This window comes from Drosophila persimilis, unplaced genomic scaffold (assembly GCF_003286085.1).
Source record: "Drosophila persimilis strain 14011-0111.01,24,50 unplaced genomic scaffold, DperRS2 tig00000697-arrow-arrow-pilon, whole genome shotgun sequence".
NCBI lineage: Eukaryota > Metazoa > Arthropoda > Insecta > Diptera > Drosophilidae > Drosophila > Drosophila persimilis.
The window spans coordinates 264,033-286,336 of NW_020825338.1; the positions used below are offsets into that span (position 1 = coordinate 264,033).

The following is a 22,304-nucleotide window of genomic DNA, read 5'->3' on the forward strand; positions in this document are numbered from 1 at the left end:
TATCCATTCGCTTATGGCATTCATCCTTCTCTCCTCTTGAAAATATCATCTTTTGATTTGTACGAGTAATCGTGTGTCCGTCTTTCGTTATCAGATGTCACATGCCAAAGATCTCCTTAGAACCAAAGTGGTATCTCAAGAGCCGTCAAACATGCTTTACATTTCTTAAAGAAACGTTTCCATTTAGCCACTAGCTCCTTCTTCACCTCCGGATAAGAATCTCTACACCTGAGCACCGGACCAGACCAGACCAGCCCGGGCAATATTGCATCCATTAGATAGCTTATCTGTGCATCGCATTAACGATGTTCCTCACCCATGTAAATACCCGTAAGCTCAGAGACAAACAGATAGACAGAGAGAAAAAGAGAAAGGGAGAAAGGTAAAAACAATGAACAAACAAATCGTTTGACATTTTCCACATCTGTCAGAGCGCAAGTGTAGCCAGAGCGTGGTTTTATCTTTGGATGGAAGATGTATCTGCATCTGGTCATCCGCTCATCTGTTGATCTAGCTAGGGCTCTTGATTGGTTTATTGTTCATAGCTCACTGCAGGCCGGACATCAATCAGAGAGATCGGCCATGGAGCCACGAGATACTCGTCTCGTCGATTGAGGACAACTTTCATTTACATAAAATGCATTCTATACCAAATTGATAGAACAAATTGTTGGTGTCAAAAATGCTCCCACCCTTTCGGCCTTTCTGCCTTTCGGCAAGATGGAGAACCTTTCAGACTATTCCTATGATTTAGATGCCTTTCTTTTGGCTCCCCCAACTCTGCATCTGCATCTGCATCTGCATCTCTGTCCATCCATCAGGGTTTGTATGTGTGTGTGTGTGTTTTATGATTGTCCAAATATTTCTGGCTGTTAATTATAGGCACGAGTTGGCGTGACTGATAAATACATAGATATATACGTATAGATGAACAGATACGAGTAGATGTGGATGTGGATGAATGGATGTGTGGAATTTAAGATATTTACTTCAACTGCAGAACCGAACCTCAAATTAAGCCAAGCGTTTAGAGGCTCTCAACTGGGACTGCGACTGAGACTAGAACAGAGGTTGAGGCTGAGGCTGAGCCAAGAGAGTCTCCGAATCGAAAGTCTCCGACACTTGGGGAATTTAAAACGCATTAGAAACCATTAAAAGCGAATTAATCCAGGGAGCTCTCCGCACGGAGTGACCTGAGCTGAGCAGGAACTGCCCAATCCCTGGCCTAATAATCTTGTCAAGTCACGCCATCAATTGAGTCCAGCTGGGCGATCCTCAACGGCAGCTAGCTATCCAACAAGAATAAAACAATACAAGGCAAGGGCATGAATGGATCGAACTCTGAATGGATCGGACACCGATTGTGGCTGGGAAACTCATTTCGCTTGGGCAATTTCTCGTCTTTCTCTTGATCTCGACTGGAGATGCACAGAGCACAGAATCCCTGCCACGAAAATGAATTTTCTCATTCTGTAATTAGCCCGAGTTTTACAAGCGCTACATGTGGCATGCACCATGCAAGCGCCGATTGATCGATCAAAGCCCCGATACAGGCTAATAAATCATTTTTCCATTTTCCATTTCCCAGTGTACGTACATATATTAGTGAGTACCGTACCCATCTTCCCATTGGCCCATTGGCCCATAGGCCCATAGGCCCATGGGCAGTTCCAAAGTGAGAACTCACGATCGCCCGGGGCCGTCTGTCCGCCGCGGCGGTTCGTCTGTCTGTCAAAGGCTATTAACCCCATTTTTGGGTAGAACGTTCCACTTGTTCCACACTTGCGCGGCTCCCAGCTCGGGCCCTGAGAAACAAGTTGCCCCAAAGGCCAAGGCAGAAACCAGAGCGCAAAACGAAACCCAGAGAGGAGATAGGTTGAAGGTTGTTTAGAACCGCTGATCATCAAAGAATCCCCCAGAATTTCACTTCCAAAGGAGAGTGGGGGGAACCATCGCAGGCATCAGTTAAGAGTGTTTTGATTAATCTCAGTTTTGACAGCTGTCCAGGCGATGATTCGGAAGGAGATGGAGATGGAGATAGAGATTGAGCTGGCAGCTGTACGACTACTTACAGACAGAAGCCTCTAATCTATGCTAAGGGGATCCTACAAAAGCAACAGATCCTCTTAGAACCGTTCGAATTGGTGCAGATATTGAGGCACCTTCTACCCAGTTCGGAGTGGGTTGAGACTTGACCCACTGTGTTACCCACCTGGCAACTGGCTCATGACCCACTCCGAGCCCAGAACGAGTTGTGCGATTTTCGCCCAAAACGAAAGTAAGTTACGGCATAGTCCAACCGGAACTCAAAATGAACCCAAACCCCAATCCAACCGTAGCCCAGCCCAACGTGGACCGTATAAAGCCATGGGCTTACTGTCCCTCTTTGACCATTCACATGGAGGCGATTGCCACTTGGACACTGGCCCTGCTGCGGCTAATGCAGCTGATCCACTGGAGCACTGCCTTGGGACCCTACGCCCTAGGGGCGGAGCAGCGCCCGCTCTGGATACTCGAGGATGGGCTGGCGAAGAGGCAACGAGAAGAGCGCGCGGAGGCGGACTATGCGACCACCACCAGAAAGCCCGTAGGATGGCGGCGACATACTCAGGAGCCGGGCTCCATTACCTTCCTGGTGCGCCACGAGGAGCGTCCCGCTGCGACTCGTGCTGTTGCTGCCTCGCTGCCCCAGCGACGGTTCATGATGCCGCAGCGCCTGCAGCTGCCGCACCAGTATGTACAGCAGCGCAGAGCGAGTCCGAGCAGGACCCGAAGCCTCCGCAGGCTGAGCCATCAGCGCCGGCACCTACCCGTCTTCGACAACGGGCCGGGGGACAATGCCCTGGCCGGGGCAGAGCATCCCATCTTCATTTACAATGGGACCAGGGGCGAGATGATCCTGAACACTATGCTGAGTGGCCAGCGCTATCCAATGCAGGAGCCGGTTCCCGGCCAGGTGCTCTACCCCCCCTCGACGCCCATGTTTCGGCCCAAGCCAATCGTAGAGCGGTTCCGGATGCCCGGCCAGCGCCAGCTGCTTAACCTCACCCTCATTCCTTTCTACGCACACGAGGCCATCACCACCTCCAGTAGCACCAGCAGCACAACCACGGAGCTGCCACCGACCACGCCATTGCCCACGTCCTATGAGACGCAGCTGCCGCGAAGCCAAAAGAAACGGAAGCGGAAAAAGGCAAAGCAGTACAACGCCTTCCACTCGCCCCAGGAGGTAGTCCAATGGCAGTCGGTGCTCCGGCGATCCACTGGAGACAACCACCGCCACTACTCAGGCTCCGATGCAGAGCAGCAGCTGGAAGAGGAGGAAGAGCCCCAGGAGGAGGAAACACAGGTGCAGAACTGGCTGACAGAGGATGATCCGCCCGAGGCTGTGGAAGAGGTCGAGCAGCAGGAAATATCCACCTCAACCAGCGTCAGTCCCTTCCAGATCGTGTATTTCGATGAGAGCCTGGAGCGACCCGAATCTGACGCGCTGGACAGCACCACTATCTCCCCCCCGCAGCGACTGAGCTCCCGATATGCCCTGAAGCGGGAATACTATGCCTTTCCAGTCTACACGCTGGGCAAGCTCCTCCAGCCGCAGCACCAGTCCCAGTCCCAGCTTCAGATTGAGTCCCAGGTGGAGGAGAAGCAGGAGAAGATCGAACGATCAGCGAGGAGCTCCTCTGAGCAGGCACCCAGCACTTGGTTCATCCTGAACTCGCGGTAAGTCTTCAAAGGGTCTGGGGCCAACGCACTCCCCAACGATCTCAATCTGCTCTTTGATCTTCAGGTACAAGGGACCTCATCACCGATGGCCGGGAATGGGAACGGACAACCATACCAAGTACTACACATCCAAGTACATAGAGAGTGCATTCAGACCACGAAGATAGTGTATAGTGCTTTAAATGTAGCAAATAAAGACTGTACAAAATCACGTGGAAGTGATATACTCGTAGAGGAGTGGAAGGAGTCCGACTTAGATCAAAGATGTCATTGTGTGGACTCCCTGAAACTCATGAGAATTATGACAATGATTCAGATGATCATTAACGCCTCTCCAAAATACACATTTTAGACCAAAGAAAGATCTCCCCTTGAGACAGTTTAGATGGTAATAGTACCCTAAAGTAGAACAGTCATACAAACCATAAAGAGCAGCCATAAATTCCTGGGGGACACAAAGAGTGGTACGATCTTGCTTTGGAAAGTGATCGTAAACCGGGGATCGGGGAATGGACTCTAAAGAAAGGGCGCCGAAGAATGGAACATCTCTATTGGGTGACCCATGAATGACATACACACCCAGTTGCATAACCATAGCCCCATCGGGCTGTGCGAAAGAATGCCCAATGCAGGGCAGAGGCCTCGTCGGGCAGGCGTATGACCCAAATTCCTGAACTCCGAATCAGAATCAGAAAGAAAAACAAATTTCAATGTGTTAAAAAGCAAGACGGAAAACAACAGCAGCAGGGGGAAACTTTTCGGGTGTGGTGGGAGGGGCAGCCCGGGGAAAAGTCATCAACAAATTTTTATGGCCAATCGAATGGTGTGCGGTGCGGTGCGGCCCTTTCAAGCGATCCCCATCGAAGACCCTTCGAGCCGTGCCCCCTTCCCTTTCCCCGCTCGCTGCTGGCTGCAAAGGTATCTCTTGTACCTCCCGTACCTCTAGGCCGACCAGGCATCGGATCCATCATTCATTCAATCATTTTGTCAATGATGTGGCTCTCCATGCTGGACTGGACGCACGTTCATTATTATTATTGATTTCCCAGCTTAGTTTTCGCTCTGCCCAACACGGAGACTCTTCAGGGCTGCAATTAATTTTCTCGTTGTTCTACGAGCTGTGCCTCCAACTCCAGGCAGAAACCCGCTTGGCCTGGTGTCGGCCCTTTATGTTCTAGCCAGCCCCACATTGCTGTGGGGCAGTCAAAGACGCTGCTGAGCCTACACCCATCCCCATCCTCACTCCAATCCCATATGTCGGCTGATCCGAGATGGTGGCTATAAAAGCTCGGGTCGCGACTCTTTCTGGCCTTAGAACAAAAGCAACAGCGAACGCGAGTGGTTCTCGAGCAGATACCCGATAACACAGAACGATTCACAGATTGTTTTTGTTGGTTTTTTTTTTTTATTACACTCCCAAAGGATACGGGACTCGTCCTAGTGAAGTGCATTGCAAATCTAAAATGTGGCAACAATATTTTGTGGTATGTGAAGGAAAAATAGGGGTAAAATCGAACCCCCTGCACATAGTGAAACGATGGGGAAACCCCCAAAGACAAAAGACAGACAAAAGAATCAGAAGAAATGGATTTCCCAGACTCATGCGATTCTTTATCTTGATTTACAGATCTTCGCCGTTTTGGGGTCTGGGAAGGGCGGCGCCAGTGCCTTCTGGTGGCCCAAGACCACAACGTGAGTCCTTAACACAAGTCTCTGGAGGTTCTGGAGGATAATACGAGTATATCCTAACCCTCATGTATACCCTTCTGCTCTCAGGGAAGCACCCAATGCACAGATGCTCCAGCAGATCCCGCTGACCTACTTCCGCACATACACGTACCAGCCGCTGGCGGGCGGACCCTTCAGCGTCCCCTTCTTTGGCTTCGGAGCCGCTCAGACGCCGCTCCTTTCGCCGAGTCCGCACTACGACCCCTATGCTGTGACCAGCTACGCGGCTGCCAGGCGGCACGACGTCGCCGCCAAGCCAGGCGTGACGCCGCCGGCCAGCAGCTCCACCACCACTAGCAGCACTACTAGCACCACTACACCCGCTCCCACGACGACCACTACCACCACTACGACGACAACGACCCCGGTACCGACTACGACTACCAGCAGCACAACCACGGCGCCTCCTCCCGCCAATAGCATCTCGGGAGGAGCCTCGTTCTCCTCGGGCGGGGCCTCTGGATCCTCATCTTCCCTGCTGCGCTATGGAGAGTATCCGACATACACCCGGCGGGTGAACAATCTGTACAACGCCCGACCCCAGTATCCGTACCCGGACTACTTCAACTACCAGCCGCAGGGAGGGTTGGCGGAGCCGGGGGTGGCAGTGGGACCGGGAGCGGGTGGCACTCGCATCCAGTTCGTGCCCTGCATGTGCCCCGTTAGCGTGCCCAGCCTGAGCAACTCCCTCACCTCTGCCGCTCCAGTAGCCGTTGGCAGTGCGTCCACATCCAACCCGGCGGCGCGTCACATCGACAGCCATGAGATGCAGGCTGACGCGGTTGTGGATGTGGATGTGGATGCAGAGGTGGAAGGAGACCCTGAGGGTAATGACGATGACGATGACGTGGAGGAGGATGAAGGTGTCACCAAAGCACTGCCCGACCCCCAGGAGACGACATCGAATAGCCCCGTTTAGTCAACGCCGCCTGCCCAGTCACGTCCACTCCATAGTATTAATAAGACTTTGACTGATTTGAGCACGGGTGGATATGTCAGTTCTAGCTATATCTTATGATTAAAATTCCCTAAACTCTTTTTTTTCTCACATTTATTCCCCGTGAAAATAAATTGCGAGCCTTAAAAACGGTAAAGTTTATATTTAATTTATTTTCATTTTTTATCAAAGCGATTGCACGGCCAAAACGATATGCAATATTCTGCAGTTTCAGCTAATATCATTGAGGCATATTTTAGTCAGTCAGTATGTACATACATATGTCAGCTTATGATTCTTAATGTCTGATGTATCTCTCTGTATTTTGGAATTGCTATCCGCTATGAGGGGAGGAGGGAATGGTATTCATCTTCACAACAAAACTAATAAAATAAGTATTACCATAAAAATTATGAAATTGTGGTGAAGTTTTGGAAAACACTTGTTACAATGACATATCACAGATGTCCGGATACAAAATGTCGTTGCTCTAGCTCTTATAGTATCTGAGCACTACAGACGGACGGACGGAGAGACAGACATGGCTCAATCGAATCGGCTATTCATGCTGATTAATATACGAAACGATTCCTTCTGGACGTTACACACATCCATTTTCACCACAAATCTAAAACACCCCACTACTCATTTTGAGTATCGGGTATAATTAAAACAAACGAGATTATCATCGCTGAGCTTATAGCATATTTAGTTATCGAAAATAAATTTAGTAGTATCCGTTTGTAAAAAAGTCCAGCTTGTCACACGACGGCATCTGCATTTTGCGAGCATACTCCAACAAGGTATCACGATAATGCATCTCCGCATTGCATGCATGCCGCATAGTATTCCAAAAATTGTTTACGACCATGATTTCCCACAGGTTTCCCAAAGGTTTATATTTCGTGAAGCAGTCCCGGTTCTGTGGTAAATAATATGGAACCTTTATGTTAGTGGTCGTGCACTTTAGTGGAAACTTCTCCGAGCTAATCAGGCTATAGCTGGGAATATAGAAGAGATAGACAATTATCCAGACAAAGATTATCAATACGATAAAGGCCCATTGAGGTTTGAACGACGAGAATCGGCCGCCACTACGTCCGGCGTCGAGTCCGCCATTTGATCCACCATTTGATCTGCCACTTCGCTTGCTATTGCCCCAGCGATTCCACCTGGTCTCGCCATAGCTGCAACGTAGTTTTTGATCGAAGTCTTTGCGCATGGTACTATCCATTAAGACATTTTTAGCCTTAAGAAGGTCTTGAAAGGTCTCAGTGGCTCTGGGGTCGAAATTTTTATCTGGATGTACTTTCTTGGCCATCTTTTTGAAGGACATTAATATTTGAGCTTCTGTGGCATTTTGAGGCACATCCAACATTTTATAGTAGTTATTGCCACACGAATGGATTCGACGCACTGCTTTCTTCTGATCGATCGTATTCATTTTGATTTAGAGAAATATATAAAAAAATTTGTTCAAAGCTTATTTTACTATGACAAAATATCGGAGCTGAATAAATTATGATATTATGATGTTGTTAGCTTGTGTTTCAGACTAAAAATATATTATATATCTGAACAAAGTTGTTGATTGATTTTATTAGGAGACTTATGCTAATTTGAAATTGAAAAATTGGAATTCCCAGACCTTATACAGAAGCTTAACGTGACTTACTTTGTCGAATACTCTCTGCATTCGACATAAGAGAGAGAGGATGATGTCCCAGTCTCGGGAGTGAACGAGGTTCAGGAAAATTTAGAAGAAAACGAGGGGAACGCTGTGAGTTGCTGCGGCGACCGCAACTCTACATTTATACCCGATACATAGTCAGTATGGCTACATTGAGCGTTAATTTATGCGTGCGGGAGAGACAGAAAACGTGTCTGAACGTGTCGTCGGGTGCCGCGTAAAAATGATCTGGTCTGATCCAGATACAGCAATCTCATAGATACGGTCATTCTCTATGATTGTGCGTCTTTAGTTTTCTCGATGCCCCAGAACTTCGTCCTTTGCGGGGGCGGAAAGGGGTGTGGAAACAAACTCGTCAAGGTCCGATATCACAGAAGTGTAGATCAAAAATTTGGTTGACTAGCTTTTGTAGTCTCTGAGATCTAGGAACTCATTTTTTGCAATAGCCAAAGCCGACCATGAAACCTGTGTGTTGGAGAGAGACAAAGCGAGAGAGAATGAAATTGTTTTCTTGATTCTGGCTTTGATATTTATACGATCTGGTTTAGATTTTGCATTCTAGAAGATATAGTCGTCTTCTACGATTCTGCGTTTTTAGTTTTCTTGTATCGTCGAAATTGTGGATGCCACAGATTTTCGCCATTTGTGGGGCGGAAGTGGGCGGGGCAATGTTTTGAAATTGATTTGTAACAGTGACATATCAGAAGTCCGGATATAAAAAGTCGTTGCTCTAGCTCTTATAGTCATTGAGAACTAGCGCTAATAGGGACGGACGAACGGAGTCGGAAACGCCTTCTGCTGGCCGTTACACACATCAATTTTTACCACAAATCGAATATAGCCCTATATTCATTTTGAGTATAGGGTATACCATACTTGATTTCATCCGACCACAGGAAACTATTTTCCCTTTACAAAGCCTTTACATTTAGTTAGCGATCAGAGCCGTAAATCCAACTCGCTTGAATGAAATTTTCACGATTAATACTTCAGTACGGTACTTCAGTAGGGTAAGTACCTCTCCCGACAACAGAACAGTACTCATTGTAACCGATTTCTGGTTAATTTCACTTTCATTTATTAAGTCGAATTCGTATGTTTCATCAAGTACATTTACACATTTATATGGTATCTTTATAAATATTCTAATACTTTTGCGCTTGCTGCACGACGATTTCAACTAATCCGAGAGTCCAGCCCAGCCCGTGTCTGGAGCTCCCCCATCACCATCACCGCTGCCGCTCCGCTAGCGTCCGCAGCATCCTTCCAGCATCGGTCCAATCAATACATCAATCAACAATTAAAATTACATTTACTTATCTAGAGATGAACTTGTGCACCGAGTCTTTGAAGTAGGGATTAACTTTCAAAAAATCGATTTCAGCATGGAAAAACCTTGATCTCACACCTTACACACTCATTACGCGGCGGCATTGACCACATTCACCGCATTCATGCGAAAATGCGTCAAAGTTGTCTAAACTTAGTTAATGCATAGGCTAGTACAAAAAAGGAGATATAAGTAAGTATACAATTAATCGAGGGAAAATATATAATCAGTCATTTAAGTTGTAGATATACAATACATATACATACATATAAATATAAATATACATACATATAGATGTACAATACCCACGCGTACATACGCGTGTCGCTATAATATTCATATTCACACACATACGATTAGATATGAACTGTTGCATTAACGCAATTACAATTAGAATTAAAATTACATTTATGTATGATCCGAATCGAACATTTCAAGAGTTTTACCCTAGATTTTTACCCAGGCTTTGTTTGCGCCTCAAACTAAGCCGGGAAAAAAAAATCATCTCTTACCCGCTATTATACAATATTGTATATCAATCATTCTAAGTGCTACGCTTTCGTGCTTTCGTTCAGAAAGAATCTGCATCTTCTCCTTTTCTTTTGCATCTCTTACTTCGTGTCGTACTCGCTTTGTTTCCTTCGCTAGCTATCGCTATCGCTTTCGCTCTTTGTGTTTGTTTTGTGTGCTGCAGTTTTTGTTGCTGTCCCTTACACTTTAAAGAAAATTGCATTAATATGGCCTATATATCTATATGAATACACATATAAGTACCTATCGTATAAACCTATCGGTGGAGCTGCTGCTGCTGCTGCCACCTTTTCTGCGCATCCAACTTATCGTGCCCATACCGCACATAAAATCTTTTCCTCTTCATTATCTTTCTTCCAAAAAAAAAATATATATACCTTTTCTTATAAGATATGATTTTTGTTTTCGCATGCGTATTTTTGTTATTTGTTTGCCCTTTTTCCTACTGTTCCTCGTCCTGTTTCTCATTCTCATCAGCATTTACTAGAACTTTTCCTCCAACCGATTGCATCGGTGGCCGTCTTCTAAAAAAAACTTCTCTATCTACTCCTTTCGAAAAAAAAAAATATTTACCCTCAAGCGAGTTTGTCGATTTTCGTTTAAACATAATGAGATTGCGCAAGGCTAAGCGAGCAGATCATTCACGCTGAACCATTCATCAGCCACACAGGTGCCGTGCCACGCGCTGAACACACGTGAAAATCATTTATAAAATTGGATCGGGCGAGAGTCGCTTTATCACAGGACCTGCGCCTTCGATAAATGCCAAGAGTTGCGGTGGCTAGTGCCAGGGGACAACGTGGCAACGGACACACAAACAGAATAAATACTAAAAAAAAATACTACTACCAAAAAAATAATAACTTAAAGAGCGTAGAGTAGAGTCATGCTTGAGGGGATGCATGGGGAACGAACGAACACACACTTAAAAACTTTAAAACTAAATGCTGGTAAATCTCAGATCTCTCGTAACTAATAACTAAAACTAAGGACATACAGATAGATAACTATAGCTATCCATGTAGCAGCGCCTCGCCGGAAAACGAAAAGACCAGCGGGAGTCGCAGAGCCAAACAGCAGCTGCAGGCAGGCCAGGGGGCAGTGTCCGATTTTGTATTTTTTGTTGTGTGATTAGCCCGCTCGCATCATCGTCCACAGCTCCGTGTCCAACTTCTTAGAACGCTCCCACTGCAACGCCAGCTCCGGGTCGGCTTCAGCCTCCGTTTTCCATTTTCCGTTATCGTTTCCAACTCAGACAAAAGTCTCCCGGATGACGGTGCTGCTGCTACCACGGCATAGATCTTAGAATTCGGTTGATTGTCAGACAAATGACGAGAAGCCGGGCAGTGGTGCCCTCGATCTGGCCATATTATTGACAATAATCTGGCCACCATTGAGGCTCATCACTGCACTGCCCTCCGGCTCGGAGTCTGTGTAGCTCGAGTAGTTGCGCACCGGCTTGGTCTTCTTCCAGGACTGCCGCAGCGAGTCATTCACATTCGCATAGTGATTGACGAACGAGTGCGGATCGCTCCTCACGCTCTCATTCTCGCTCTCAGAGTGCTGTGGAAGAGAGTAGTCATGTTATTATTGGTCCAACGAGTGCGAAAACCATCGCACAATTAGAGCCGACATACCTGGGATGCCTCCGAGCTGCTCACCTCGGATGGCTTTTCCGTAACACTGCTGTCGTCGGGATTCTCGTCGTAGCACTTCAGGCTCTCCTCATCGCTGTGGTACGCCACCGATGCGGGCGAGGGTCGTGGTGGACTCTTACCCAAATGCACACTCACAGGCTGGTGTCGGTTGGTAGACTTACGTCCGAGGGTTCCCAGGGTTCCGCTGCGCAAAGTTCCAACGCTGTTCAGGGTGCCGGTGCCGACTCCGTGACGCGAACGATACAGCTCTAAAGCCAGCTCCTGGCGTTCATCAATTGACATGGCCATGGACTCCTCCAGCGTCTTTTGCGCCTCTTCTGCAAGAAACCCACGGGCCACATTTGATTACTCTTAAGATCTCTTCCACAAGTTAACGCCTCCACTTACGCTTGTACTTGTAGCTCTTGCTCTTCACACAGAGCACAGCAATGACCATGACAATGATGACGATCGAGGTGGCCGCCAGAGAGACCATGAACCAGGTCTGCCTGTAGAAGGGTTTGTGCTGCAGATAGCCGTATTCCAGATGCAGCTTCGAGGGCGTCAGTATCGAGTCCTTCGAGTAAACAGGGAACGATATTCCATACTTATTGTAAGCAATTACCCGGAACAAATACGCCGTCGATGGCATCAGGATGTGGTAGCTGACGGTAAACTCCTTCATGGTTCCCTTTCTGGACTGCTCAATCTTAGTCCAGCGGGAGTCGTCTAAGCGAAGATAGGGAGTTCTATTAGCTGCGATTTGAGGGAGGGTTAAGACGTTAAGATGTTAAGGGTATTGCTTTTTGCTACGATTAGTTGGGTGTTGCAATGGGCTATTATTTGGGTATAACTGAAGGGAATATACAATATACTCGTACTCGTATACAGTGAAATATAATATCAAATGAGGTGGAAAGAATAAATCTAATTATGGGATCGGGTCGGGTTTGGTTAGTTAGTTACTTTATTAGTTCGGTTCTAATATCTACCGGATAGCAATACTTACAAATAAATGAGGGCTCTCCATTTTCTACGCAAGCATTTGATTTGGAGAATGATTTTTTTTTTTAATATATAGATAAAGTAATTTTTGGATTTAGAACCAAGCCACCAACGATTAATCGAATAGAAGGGTATAGAAATAGATAAAAAATATAGATACATCGCATAAGTAACAAATATACTCGTATGGAGCATGTACCATCCGCCATAGATATCACTGAACTCCAATAAGTACTCACCCCGCTTCTTGGCCTCGATGAGATAGCCCAAGATGGGGCCGCGTCCCGAGGGTCCATTGACCCAGTGGATCTCGACGCTAGACAGGGTCTTCGTGAGAGTGAGATCGCGTGGGGCCACCGGGGAGCCGTCCTGGGGGCCAGTGGTCACATTCGCGCTTACTGCCGGTCCATAGTCATTCGTCTGGGCGCGTACAGTGAAGGTATAGGTGACCTCCTCCTCAAGATTCTGCACACGGAGCGTGGTGTTGGACACCTTCTGCTTCACCTGCTTGCTGAACTCTATGCGAGATAAAGATGATAGATGAGGTTGAGATGAAAGGTTCAGAGCTGCGGTCGTGGATTGGACTTACTTTCATTCTCCTCGGTGGTCTCGTAGGTGACCAGATAGCCAACAATCTCGCCATTGAGGAGCTTGGGTGGGTCCCAGGTCACCTCCAGACTCTGCATTGTGATGTCCGAAAAGCGCAGATTGAGCGGGGCACTGGGCACGCCCGGCATCGTCTTGACCGTGACGGGAGCGGACCTCGGCCCGTCTCCGGCCGGATTGAAGGCCAGCAACTGGATGCGGTACTCGGTGAACTTGTCCAGGAAGACCAGGCTATGCGATGTGGCGGTGGCCGAGACCACCTCGATCTCCTCCTCGAATTTGCGGCCCGGCTCGAGGGCCTGCGGCGACCAAGTGACCAAATAGAATATCTTGTAGCCCAGAATCTCTCCATTCTGGCTGCTCTGCTTCGGTGGCTTCCACCGCAGACGCACCTCCGTGCTGGATATGGCCGTTGCATCCACACCTCGCGGCTCGCCAGTGGGCACCGCCTCGCCCACGTACACTGCGGTTGGTGGCGTGGCCGGGCCCGGGCCTTGCGAATTGAATGGCAGCACTACGATCTCGTAGTTGCGATCCTGCTGCAGATCGGATAGCACCACGCTGTTTTCATTAATGCCCATAACGTCGGTCTTTGGGGTCGACTGCAGTGCCGGGGCGAAGTCGGACAGCTGCTGGTACAGTATCCGGTATCCCCCGGTGGCCGCATCTCCGTTCCACATGCCCGTCTCCAACGCCCCCCACTGCACTCTTACCGAGGTGGTCGTGATGGGCACCACCTTGAGTCCGCCTACACCCACCGCAGGGGCGGCGGGCAGGGTGCGCACCACAATGCTCTCTCGGCTGAACGCCGATGGTCCCAGATCGTTGGTGGCCTGAATGCGGAACTGGTAGGTGGTGTACGGACGCAGACCAAGGGCCGTGTACGAGCTCAGGGTGGGATCGACGCGCTCGGGCAGCGGCTGCCAGCGGCCCTCGTTCTCCCGCATCTCCACCGTGTAGTATCGCAGCGGGGCAAACCCGTCGCGGCCCGGTGTCCAGTTGAAGGTGATCTGATGGGCCTGGATCTGGCTGCGCGACACCTGCGGCCCGGACGGTGCCTGCGGACGGTCCCTGTTGTTGGTGGTGTACACCAGCACCGAGGCCGTCTTCCCCCATCCGAGGCGTGTCTGGGCCGTGACGCTGAAGCTGTAGTAGCGCTCAGGCATCAGACCGGTGGCCCTGAACGTGCGGTCCGAGGGCGGGAACTCGCGGCTGTAGTTAAGATTGGCACTGCCGTTGAGAGTGTAGGTGACCTGGTAGGCCAGGATCTCGCCGTTGGGGTCCATGGGCACGTCCCAGATGATGCGTGCCATCGAAAAGGTCACATCCGGGAAGCTCACGTTGGACGGGGATCCGGGGGTGTCCTCGAACGTCTGCACTCTAATGGGAGGCGTGCTGAGGGCTCCGTTGCCGAGCCTCGTGTACGCCAGTACCTGGACGTGGTACACCACAAATTTCTGCAACTCTGTGAGGGTGGTGGTGAACGAACTGTTGTTGGGTATCGTCTTGTACAACACCTGCATGCCGCGCTCGGTGGCCGCGTAGTACACCTTGTACCCGTCGATCTGGCCATTGCGATGGTGGGGCGGTATTTCGCCCCAACGCACCACCACCGTCGTGGAGGAGGTGGCGTTGGCCTCCACATGCAGCGGGCCGTAGCTGGGTACGGCTTCCCTGGTGCGCTCCATGGCCAGGCCGCTGTCCAGGGAGCAGCCCACGTCATTACAGGCGTTCATGATCACCTCGTAGAGGGTCCACTCCTCGAGGCCTTCCAGCACATGCGAGTTGGCCGTGTGATCCTCGATCATCACAGAGCGTGGTGGGTGCTTGGAGGGCTTTCCCGTGCGCTCCATTTGGCGGTAGGTGACGTTGTAGCCGCGTGGATTGCCGAACCACTCCATCTGCTGCAGGGGTATCCAGCGTACGCGGAGCTGCAGAGCGCTCATCGCGCGGACGGTGACATTGAAGGGCGCATGCATCGGCTTGGCCTGGATCGTCTGAAAGTCCTTGGTGGGGTCCGAAGGCCGAGAGCTGCCCACCACATTGGTGGCGCTCAGCCGCAGGCGGTACTGGGTGAAGGGCATCAGGCCGGTCACGGTGAGGGTCTCCGCATCGGGATCGCTGATCTCGCAGATGGTAAACCAGGTCATGTTGCGCGCGGTCTGCGCCTCCACCTTCCACTTGGTGATGCTCGAATTGCCGTCAAAACCGGGCGTAAACTGCAGCACCACCGAGAACGCCTCGATGTTGGACAGGGCCAGGGTGGTGGGCGCATGCGGCAACACTGGCTCCACCCCCGACTGGATCGTGGCCGTTTTGGGCGGTCCGCTGCCCACCCGCGTCCAAGCGCAGACCTCGAACCAGTAGTGGGTCGTCGCCTGCAGTTGGTTCACCGTCAGCTCGTTGTCATCGGCAGTCAGGTTGAAGGACTTCATGGTCTCTGGGTGATCCTTGACCTGGTAGCGTACCGTATAGCCGGTGAGTACGCCGTTGGCGAAGCGCGGCGGTGCCCAGAGCACCTTGACGGACCGATCGGAGACGTCGTCAAAGTGCAGGGCCGTTATCTCATCGGGCACATCGTCCAGGGTCTCCACCGGCATCATTTGGCTGGCCACACCGTCGCCGGGATCGGTGAAGCAGAGGACGGTCACATTGAACTTGGCGAACTTGTCCAGCCCGCCGAGAACCGTCGACTGTTCGGCCAGGGGATCGATAAGGCTGGGCGGTACCGTCATCATGCGTCGCTCTATGTCGCGCTCCTCTCCATCGACGTGCCGTCGCTGCCACGCCTGGATCTTGTAGCCCTGGTTGATTCCGTTGATCTGCTGGGGGTTCGGTGGCTTCCACGTGATCTGTGCCGCCGTCGAGTTGATGGCCTTCACCTGGACGTTGGTGGGCGGTGCCTCGGGCACACCCTCCTTGGTCTTGATCTTGGCCCCTTCGGTGTAGACGCCCACGCCCATGTTGTTGAAGGCGGCAATCTGGACGATATAGTCCTTCCACGTGATCAGCTCTTGGATGAGGAAGTTACGCTGCGCCTCGTTGGTGATATTCTGGTAGGACCAGGGCACGTTGTTGTACCCAAAGAGCCGGTAGCGCAGAATGTAGCCCAGGATCTGTCCGTTTCGGTGCTCCTCCTGCGGCGGCTGCCACTGTGTGATAATCTCAGACATGGACCGTGCGGAGCCCACAAAGCCTACAGGCGGGCCCGACGGAGCTGTGGGATTGGAGTCAAAGGAAAACTATCAGTGGTTGAATTCTAATGTCGTTGGAGGAATGTGGAGGTGTTCAAGTGTCGTGTGTGCTCTGCGGGGAGAGCGCAGTCTGTACACGTCTGTACTTCGCCCTCCCAGTTCTCAGTGGGTGTGTGTGTTCTCTGGTGAGGACTCTGGATTCTAGTGTAGTCTAGGGTAGTGTAGTGTAGTGTGGAGGAGTGTGAGTGTGTACCATGTACCTCGGTAAAGCGGAAACTCTACGCGCGTTTGATCATCCCAAACGGGCGGCGATGGCGATATGCGATTTTGACGACAACGATAGCAATTAGAAGTACAATACATACAGGGTTTCAGCATTAGTTCTTTACACTAGTATACAAAACTACATCCGTACATATGTACACATATAATATAGTATGCTCTTATATGGCTGGATGATTGCAATAACAACATCAAATCAAAGGCGGTAAAGGTATTTCAAAGTTTATACTTACAAAACGATAAGCAATCGAATCATTAAATACAAAAACCAAAACAGAAGAAATCAGAAACGATTGCATTCGAAAATCGAGCAACACAGTCCGATATTATAATTTCTCGATATTTAAGTATCTCTCCGCTGCCCACTGAACCGAAACTTGTTCACCAGGAAAACGTATCTGTGATCATGGATCATGTATCAGGCATTTTGTAAGTGCTGATGAATGCCTATGACGACGCGTTTTGATTTGTCAGCTATCGATATAAGCCAACAGGAAAGGTATCGCACGCTCGTGATTTCTTGAAAATCATGATCCATGATTGCATGCATCATAATTACAAGGCATATATACATATGTGTTCACCAGAACTATCGTGAGAACTCCATTATTAAACAGAAATCATGTCGGGCACTGTCACTGAACATGAAACTACGTAGTAGAGTAGTAGAGATGGACTTCTGTAGTAGAATTTCCGTGAAATTGAGCAGGAAACATCGGAACACATCCCGTGTGAATGGCCGGTATTCGATAGGAGGAGATCTCCACATTTTGGGGGGAAAAAAAGTGCGGAAAAACTGGTCGGTATAAGTGATCAATTAATCGAAGAGGTGCAATAAGGCCTTCTAAGTACAGATTTTTAGGGAAAAGAAAAGTGGGATTGGACGATTGATCCATCATTATGTCTACTAGAACTTATCAAAACTATACGAGTACTACAAAAATTCTTCAGATATTAGTTTTTCTCTTATGACAGCGAGATCCGAGATGGACACAAATATCAGACTTTATAGAGTTTATATTTCGGATAGGAAATCAGGAAATTCAGCCACAAAAAATTAGGTTAAATCTCTTTTGCATACCAAATAATGATGATAATCAAAGAAAATATATACTGAGGATAAACTGAGGATGCCTCATGAAATCAAGATGATTTTTGAGCGTCTGAGGAAAAGCAACACACGCAGACACATAATACGATATACGACTTACAAAATAAACTGGAGAAGGAGCAAACAAAGTGATTTGGATGGACAAACGGGGTGGATGCCTTGATGGAGACATCTTCCGTACTCACCTTCCTGGGGCAGCTCAACGACGTTGCTGGGCTCCGAGGGGGAGCCCTCGCCGACGCGATTGATGGCACTGACGCGGAACTGGTAGACGGTGGCCGCCTTGAGGTTCTCCAGCAGTATCCAGCGCTGGTTGGCCGAGACGTTGCTCAGTTCGGTGATCCAATTGAGAAGGGGATCTGGAACTGGACCTACGAATTTTTCTGTGATGTTAATGTGTTGAAGAAAAACAACAGAGGGACAGTCGAAGGAGCGGTAGAAGATGGAGTGAGTGTGTCCATAGAAAGTGAGAAAAGGTTCAGTTGTGAGAGAAATAGTGGTGATTATGGGCGATTAGTGATGGGAAAGGAATGTTGAATGATGGATAAATGGATGGTGATTAGGGGGTGAGTTGTGGTAAAGAGGGTGGAGTTTACAGCGTGTTCCGTGTGTTGATGGTGTGTATTGATGATGTGTGATGTGTGTACGCGATGAAAACGAAGTGCAAAACAACAAATTACAATTGAAAATTAGTCAATCAACGTATGTACCAAAGGTTATCATCAATAGAGATAGAGAGAGAGAGAGAGAGAGAAAATATAATATATGTATCAAAATCTTGTATTTTGTTGTCTAAATGGAATATTTGTTTGTTATTGAAAATGCTGTGAAAAGTTCTCCCTTGCCCCTTCCTCGCGGAACGGATTAATGTTTATCTTTATCTTCATTTTACGTTGCTTCCTTCGTTTCAAATTCCACCTGCTTTCCCTTTTCGGGTATAAATCATAAATCCAATCCAATCCAATCCGATCCGATCCGGAGGAGGCCACCCGCAACCAATAACCAAAAACTACAGTACCAAAAAGGACCCCGAAAAGGAAAGTACAACAAAAAAAAAAACAAAACAAGCTCCAAGAGGGGAAACTTACCCAATTCGGAGACCTCACGTCGCTGGATAATAAATTTGGAGATTGGACTGTTGCCATCGAATCCGGGCGTCCAGGACACATTGATGCTGCGCTGCTGCGGCTCCGGCAGACGTTCCACCCTCACGTTGCTGGGCGGGAAGGGCAGCTCGATGACACTGAGCCGGGCCGCCCGTGTCTCGTTGCCGCCCGGCGATGTAACCACGCACGAATAGCTGCCCACGTCGCTGGCCCGCACCGCCTGGATCTCCAGCTGCCCGTCCGCCTGCACTCCGATCCGCTGCGAGTTGCTGATGGGCGCCATTTGGCCCTCTCGGTACCAGTCGATGTTGTACGGCACGCTCGGGTCGCTGGACACCTTGCACTGCAGTGTCGCGGTCAGGCCCAGGAGCACGATGGTGTCCACTGGCGGCTGTATGATTTGTGTCCGCACTGCGGGCAAAACCAGAGGAGACGGAAGAGAGAGAAAAATGGGTACGGGAAAACATTAACAACACGGCAATGCAGATTAAAAGTGCCGCGAGACGACGGCCAATGTTGCACCGACCGCAAGTGGCAATGACAAGTCGTGACAGCGCCCCTCCCCTTTTCATTACCAGCCCCTCTGGCAGACTGGCAGACAGACAGACAGACGTACTATGCCACCTCCCGATCCCCCCGCGTGGACTCGCGAAGATAGGAAGGGAATTAAGTTTTAAAGCCCCAAACAGACTGACACACAAGGCCCGCATGGTGGAAGCCTGGTCTCGGGCAGCTCCAGATAGCGGGGCATGCCCGGCCAGGGGCTGCGCATGCCACAGGTAAATAGCGGTAATGGAGTCCACAAGTTTAAACTGGATGTCCTTCCAGTGGGGAGCTATTGAGTTTCCCTTGGTGATTGCATCGTCCATCGGAACTCCCATTGAGGATTCGAACATTCTTCGCTTCATGCCAGTCTTTGTTTTCTTTTTCTTTATTTTGTTAGTGAAACGACTCCAACTACAGGGGGGACAAACATGCAGATTAACAACAAATAGAGCTTACATCGCGAGTCTTCGGATTGTGCTAGGCATTCTCTAGGTTGGCTGCCCGCTTCGAGGACTACTGGGTATCCCTTAGTCGGGGCCAATGATTCGTCGGGGCCTCATTCTTCTCTGGCTGGTTCCTTTCTGTTTGGCTTTCTCTTTTGATTTTATTTATTTTATGTATGTTTTTTTCACTTCCCTGTTTTTTTCTTTCTTTTCTCTCTCGCGTTCTTTTTTATTTATTTTTTTTGCTCATTTTTTAGCTCTTTTCAGTCACTTGGCCCGCATGCATCAAAAGTTCAACGTGCCCCGTGGCCCAGACATTGTTGGTGTTGCTTTTGGTGTTGTTGTGGGGTCTGCTAGTCCCCCCCACATCCACATGGGACGGGATGGGACGGGCCGGGACGGGATCAACCGAACTGGGCCTCGGCTGAGCTGAATGGCATTAGCACCATCACCAGCGAAAGGTCCTTGCAAATGGAAGTTTTATTCTGTGGCTCCCCCCCTCCCGCTTTTTTTTTTTTTGCATTTCTTTGCCGGACTTGGGCCACCACTGTATTTTATGCAACATCACACACTGCACAGCACACACTCGCTTTGAGTGGTGGAAAACTGGCATCATTTTGGTGGTGCTGGTGTGGTGTGGTGTGGTGTGGTGTGGTGGTGGTGGTGCTCCTCCTGGTTTTGGCTGAGCGACAGCGTGTTCTCCCAATTAGCTGCACTCCGATGTTTCCTTTTAGAGCTTAGCGCATGGCCAAAAATACGAGCTAGTATGTGTACCAATTGCATGCCCCAGACCCGCGAATCAACTTTAATTGCACAAACAACACAATGGAGGACCTCTGTGCCACACAGCAGCAGCAGCAGCAGCAGCAACGGCTGCGGCAGCATCAACAGCTTTTAAAGAATCATTTGAATCGGGCATTTGTGGTGGGGCAGTCAAAGCCCCGCCATGCCATCTATGGCTGGCCGAGAGCAGATTTTTGTATTATTTCAAAAGCAATTGATGCTGCCCAGGGGCATCAGGGTGTACTTCAAATGGAACAACGAGTACCAGTGCTGGGGCCACGGCGAGTGGCGTGGCTGTGGCCTGAATGACCATCGGTGATGCTGCCCTGCTGTTGCTGTTGCTGTTGCTGTGTCAGTCCCGATGACATAGTTCGTACATTATTATTATTGGACCATGCATTTTAGTTGATTTGATACGATGTCAGTCTGCTGCTGCAGCTCTCAAATGTCATTGGCAATCAGACAGACAGGATACAGCAGAGAGTGAGTGGCATAGAGATTTTGGGGCGGCACCCTACCACCTACCCACGACCAGAATCAGGTGGAAAGAACTTTTCGTTAAGTAAACCCAATTTGAATCTCTTTTGTGGTCACACGGCTGACAGCATTTCAGTTACAGTCGAAGGATGTGCGTTTGCCACATCAAAGCCCTGTCACCAAACAATTGATGGGCGTGGAGGGAGCTCTCGCCCGGTCGAAACCAGAGCCAGAGGTTGGGCTTATAGGGAATTTCTGGGGCTTTTGTTGTTTTTTTTTTGTTTTTGCTGTGCCACAAGCCGAACTCTTACGCATGGAATGCAATCACTTGAAAATGCCACAACAAAAAACAGAAAAACAACAACAACAAGTTTTAGCTCCGCACCAGCGTCGAGGGATCCGACTCGGGGATACCTAATGCTGTCCGCTTAAATGATAGATCACGCCTATGTATCGGTGTACAAAGCATTCTATACGATTCTGCAACTGTTGCTTTGTCACCATCTCTAGCACGGAAACAAGATACCCTTCCCTGCCACACGGCTACCGGGTACACAAAGGAAACCGGGGAGCGCACAAAAACAGTCGAAAGCCTTGTTAACTAAACGTTAAACACTCAACTCGGTCGGACGTAGACCAGACCAAAACAGACTCGCTTAAAACTAGCAGACAGAGTGGTGGAGCAGCCAGCAAGCAATTAAATTTCGGCGACTCAGTGGGGGAGGATGATACCCGGGGCTAGAGCTGGGCTCTGGGGCTATGGGGCTATGGGGCTGTGCGGCTATGGGGCTACGTGGCTATGTGGGGCTATGGGCTTCGCATAACTTACCTAACACGCTCAGTAAGGCCTCGCCCTTGACGCTGCCCGCCTCGTTGGCCCGCACACAGATGTAGAGGCCCGCGTCCGAGGGCCGGATATTCGAAATAAGTAAATCACCCGATTCGAGTATCTGAACGCGACTGGATATCTCAACCAGTTGGGTTTCTGTTGGGCGATAGGCGATGGGCGAGTCGTTGATTGTGCGTCGATTGTCCGTCGGAGGCGGCAGGCATGCGACAGTTGGAGGCCGAGATGTAGTTGTAGTGGTGGTAGTAGTAGTAGTAGGTTGGTAGTTAGCAGGTGCAGTAGCAGGTACAGGTACAGGTACAGATACGGGTTCCGCAGCAAGCAA

General features: G+C 49.4%; 4 protein-coding genes across 4 annotated transcripts in view; 2 read left to right on the forward strand and 2 right to left on the reverse strand.

Annotated features, from left to right (window-relative positions):
• The first annotated feature begins 2,189 nt into the window (after window positions 1–2,189).
• On the forward strand, window positions 2,190–3,893 carry LOC6602758. The gene is made up of 3 exons (XM_002027751.2): window positions 2,190–2,278; window positions 2,340–3,723; window positions 3,791–3,893. The coding sequence occupies exons 1-3, from the start codon at window positions 2,227–2,229 to the stop codon at window positions 3,891–3,893; spliced, it is 1,539 nt and encodes a 512-aa protein (XP_002027787.2). The 5' UTR covers window positions 2,190–2,226.
• Window positions 3,894–5,189: 1,296 nt separating this feature from the next.
• Window positions 5,190–6,373, forward strand: LOC6602759 (spore coat protein SP65). The gene is made up of 3 exons (XM_002027752.2): window positions 5,190–5,210; window positions 5,354–5,418; window positions 5,503–6,373. Exons 1-3 carry the CDS (start codon window positions 5,190–5,192, stop codon window positions 6,371–6,373), a joined length of 957 nt encoding a protein of 318 aa, XP_002027788.2.
• Window positions 6,374–7,113: 740 nt separating this feature from the next.
• On the reverse strand, window positions 7,114–7,815 carry LOC6602760. The gene is made up of 2 exons (XM_026991943.1): window positions 7,564–7,815; window positions 7,114–7,392 (listed from the first exon to the last, which is right to left on the reverse strand). Exons 1-2 carry the CDS (start codon window positions 7,767–7,769, stop codon window positions 7,119–7,121), a joined length of 480 nt encoding a protein of 159 aa, XP_026847744.1. The 5' UTR covers window positions 7,770–7,815; the 3' UTR covers window positions 7,114–7,118.
• Window positions 7,816–10,343: 2,528 nt separating this feature from the next.
• Window positions 10,344–22,304, reverse strand: part of LOC6602761 (protein sidekick) — a 72,223-nt gene continuing 60,262 nt past the window's right edge. Inside the window, exons 8-15 of the mRNA XM_026991919.1 lie at window positions 21,962–22,117; window positions 18,866–19,294; window positions 17,963–18,148; window positions 13,174–16,407; window positions 12,824–13,102; window positions 11,988–12,308; window positions 11,580–11,917; window positions 10,344–11,505 (exon numbers count right to left, since the gene is read on the reverse strand). Coding sequence (XP_026847720.1) covers window positions 11,263–11,505; window positions 11,580–11,917; window positions 11,988–12,308; window positions 12,824–13,102; window positions 13,174–16,407; window positions 17,963–18,148; window positions 18,866–19,294; window positions 21,962–22,117 — 5,186 coding nt within the window. The 3' untranslated portion in view covers window positions 10,344–11,262. The remainder of the gene's footprint in view (window positions 11,506–11,579; window positions 11,918–11,987; window positions 12,309–12,823; window positions 13,103–13,173; window positions 16,408–17,962; window positions 18,149–18,865; window positions 19,295–21,961; window positions 22,118–22,304) is intronic.

What these genes read in the sequence shown, in the direction of transcription:
- LOC6602758 (XM_002027751.2), top strand. Translation starts at nt 2,227, where the DNA reads ATGACCCACTCCGAGCCCAGAACGAGTTGTGCGATTTTCGCCCAAAAC. An exon ending in GATTTTCGCCCAAAACGAAA is followed by an intron (nt 2,279 to 2,339) that starts GTAAGTTACGGC and finishes ATCCAACCGTAG; the next exon opens with CCCAGCCCAACGTGGACCGT. An exon ending in TGGTTCATCCTGAACTCGCG is followed by an intron (nt 3,724 to 3,790) that starts GTAAGTCTTCAA and finishes TTTGATCTTCAG; the next exon opens with GTACAAGGGACCTCATCACC.
- LOC6602759 (XM_002027752.2), top strand. Translation starts at nt 5,190, where the DNA reads ATGTGGCAACAATATTTTGTG. An exon ending in TGTGGCAACAATATTTTGTG is followed by an intron (nt 5,211 to 5,353) that starts GTATGTGAAGGA and finishes CTTGATTTACAG; the next exon opens with ATCTTCGCCGTTTTGGGGTC. An exon ending in TGGTGGCCCAAGACCACAAC is followed by an intron (nt 5,419 to 5,502) that starts GTGAGTCCTTAA and finishes TTCTGCTCTCAG; the next exon opens with GGAAGCACCCAATGCACAGA.
- LOC6602760 (XM_026991943.1), bottom strand. Translation starts at nt 7,769, where the DNA reads ATGTTGGATGTGCCTCAAAATGCCACAGAAGCTCAAATATTAATGTCC. An exon ending in TGCAGCTATGGCGAGACCAG is followed by an intron (nt 7,393 to 7,563) that starts GTGGAATCGCTG and finishes CTATATTCCCAG; the next exon opens with CTATAGCCTGATTAGCTCGG.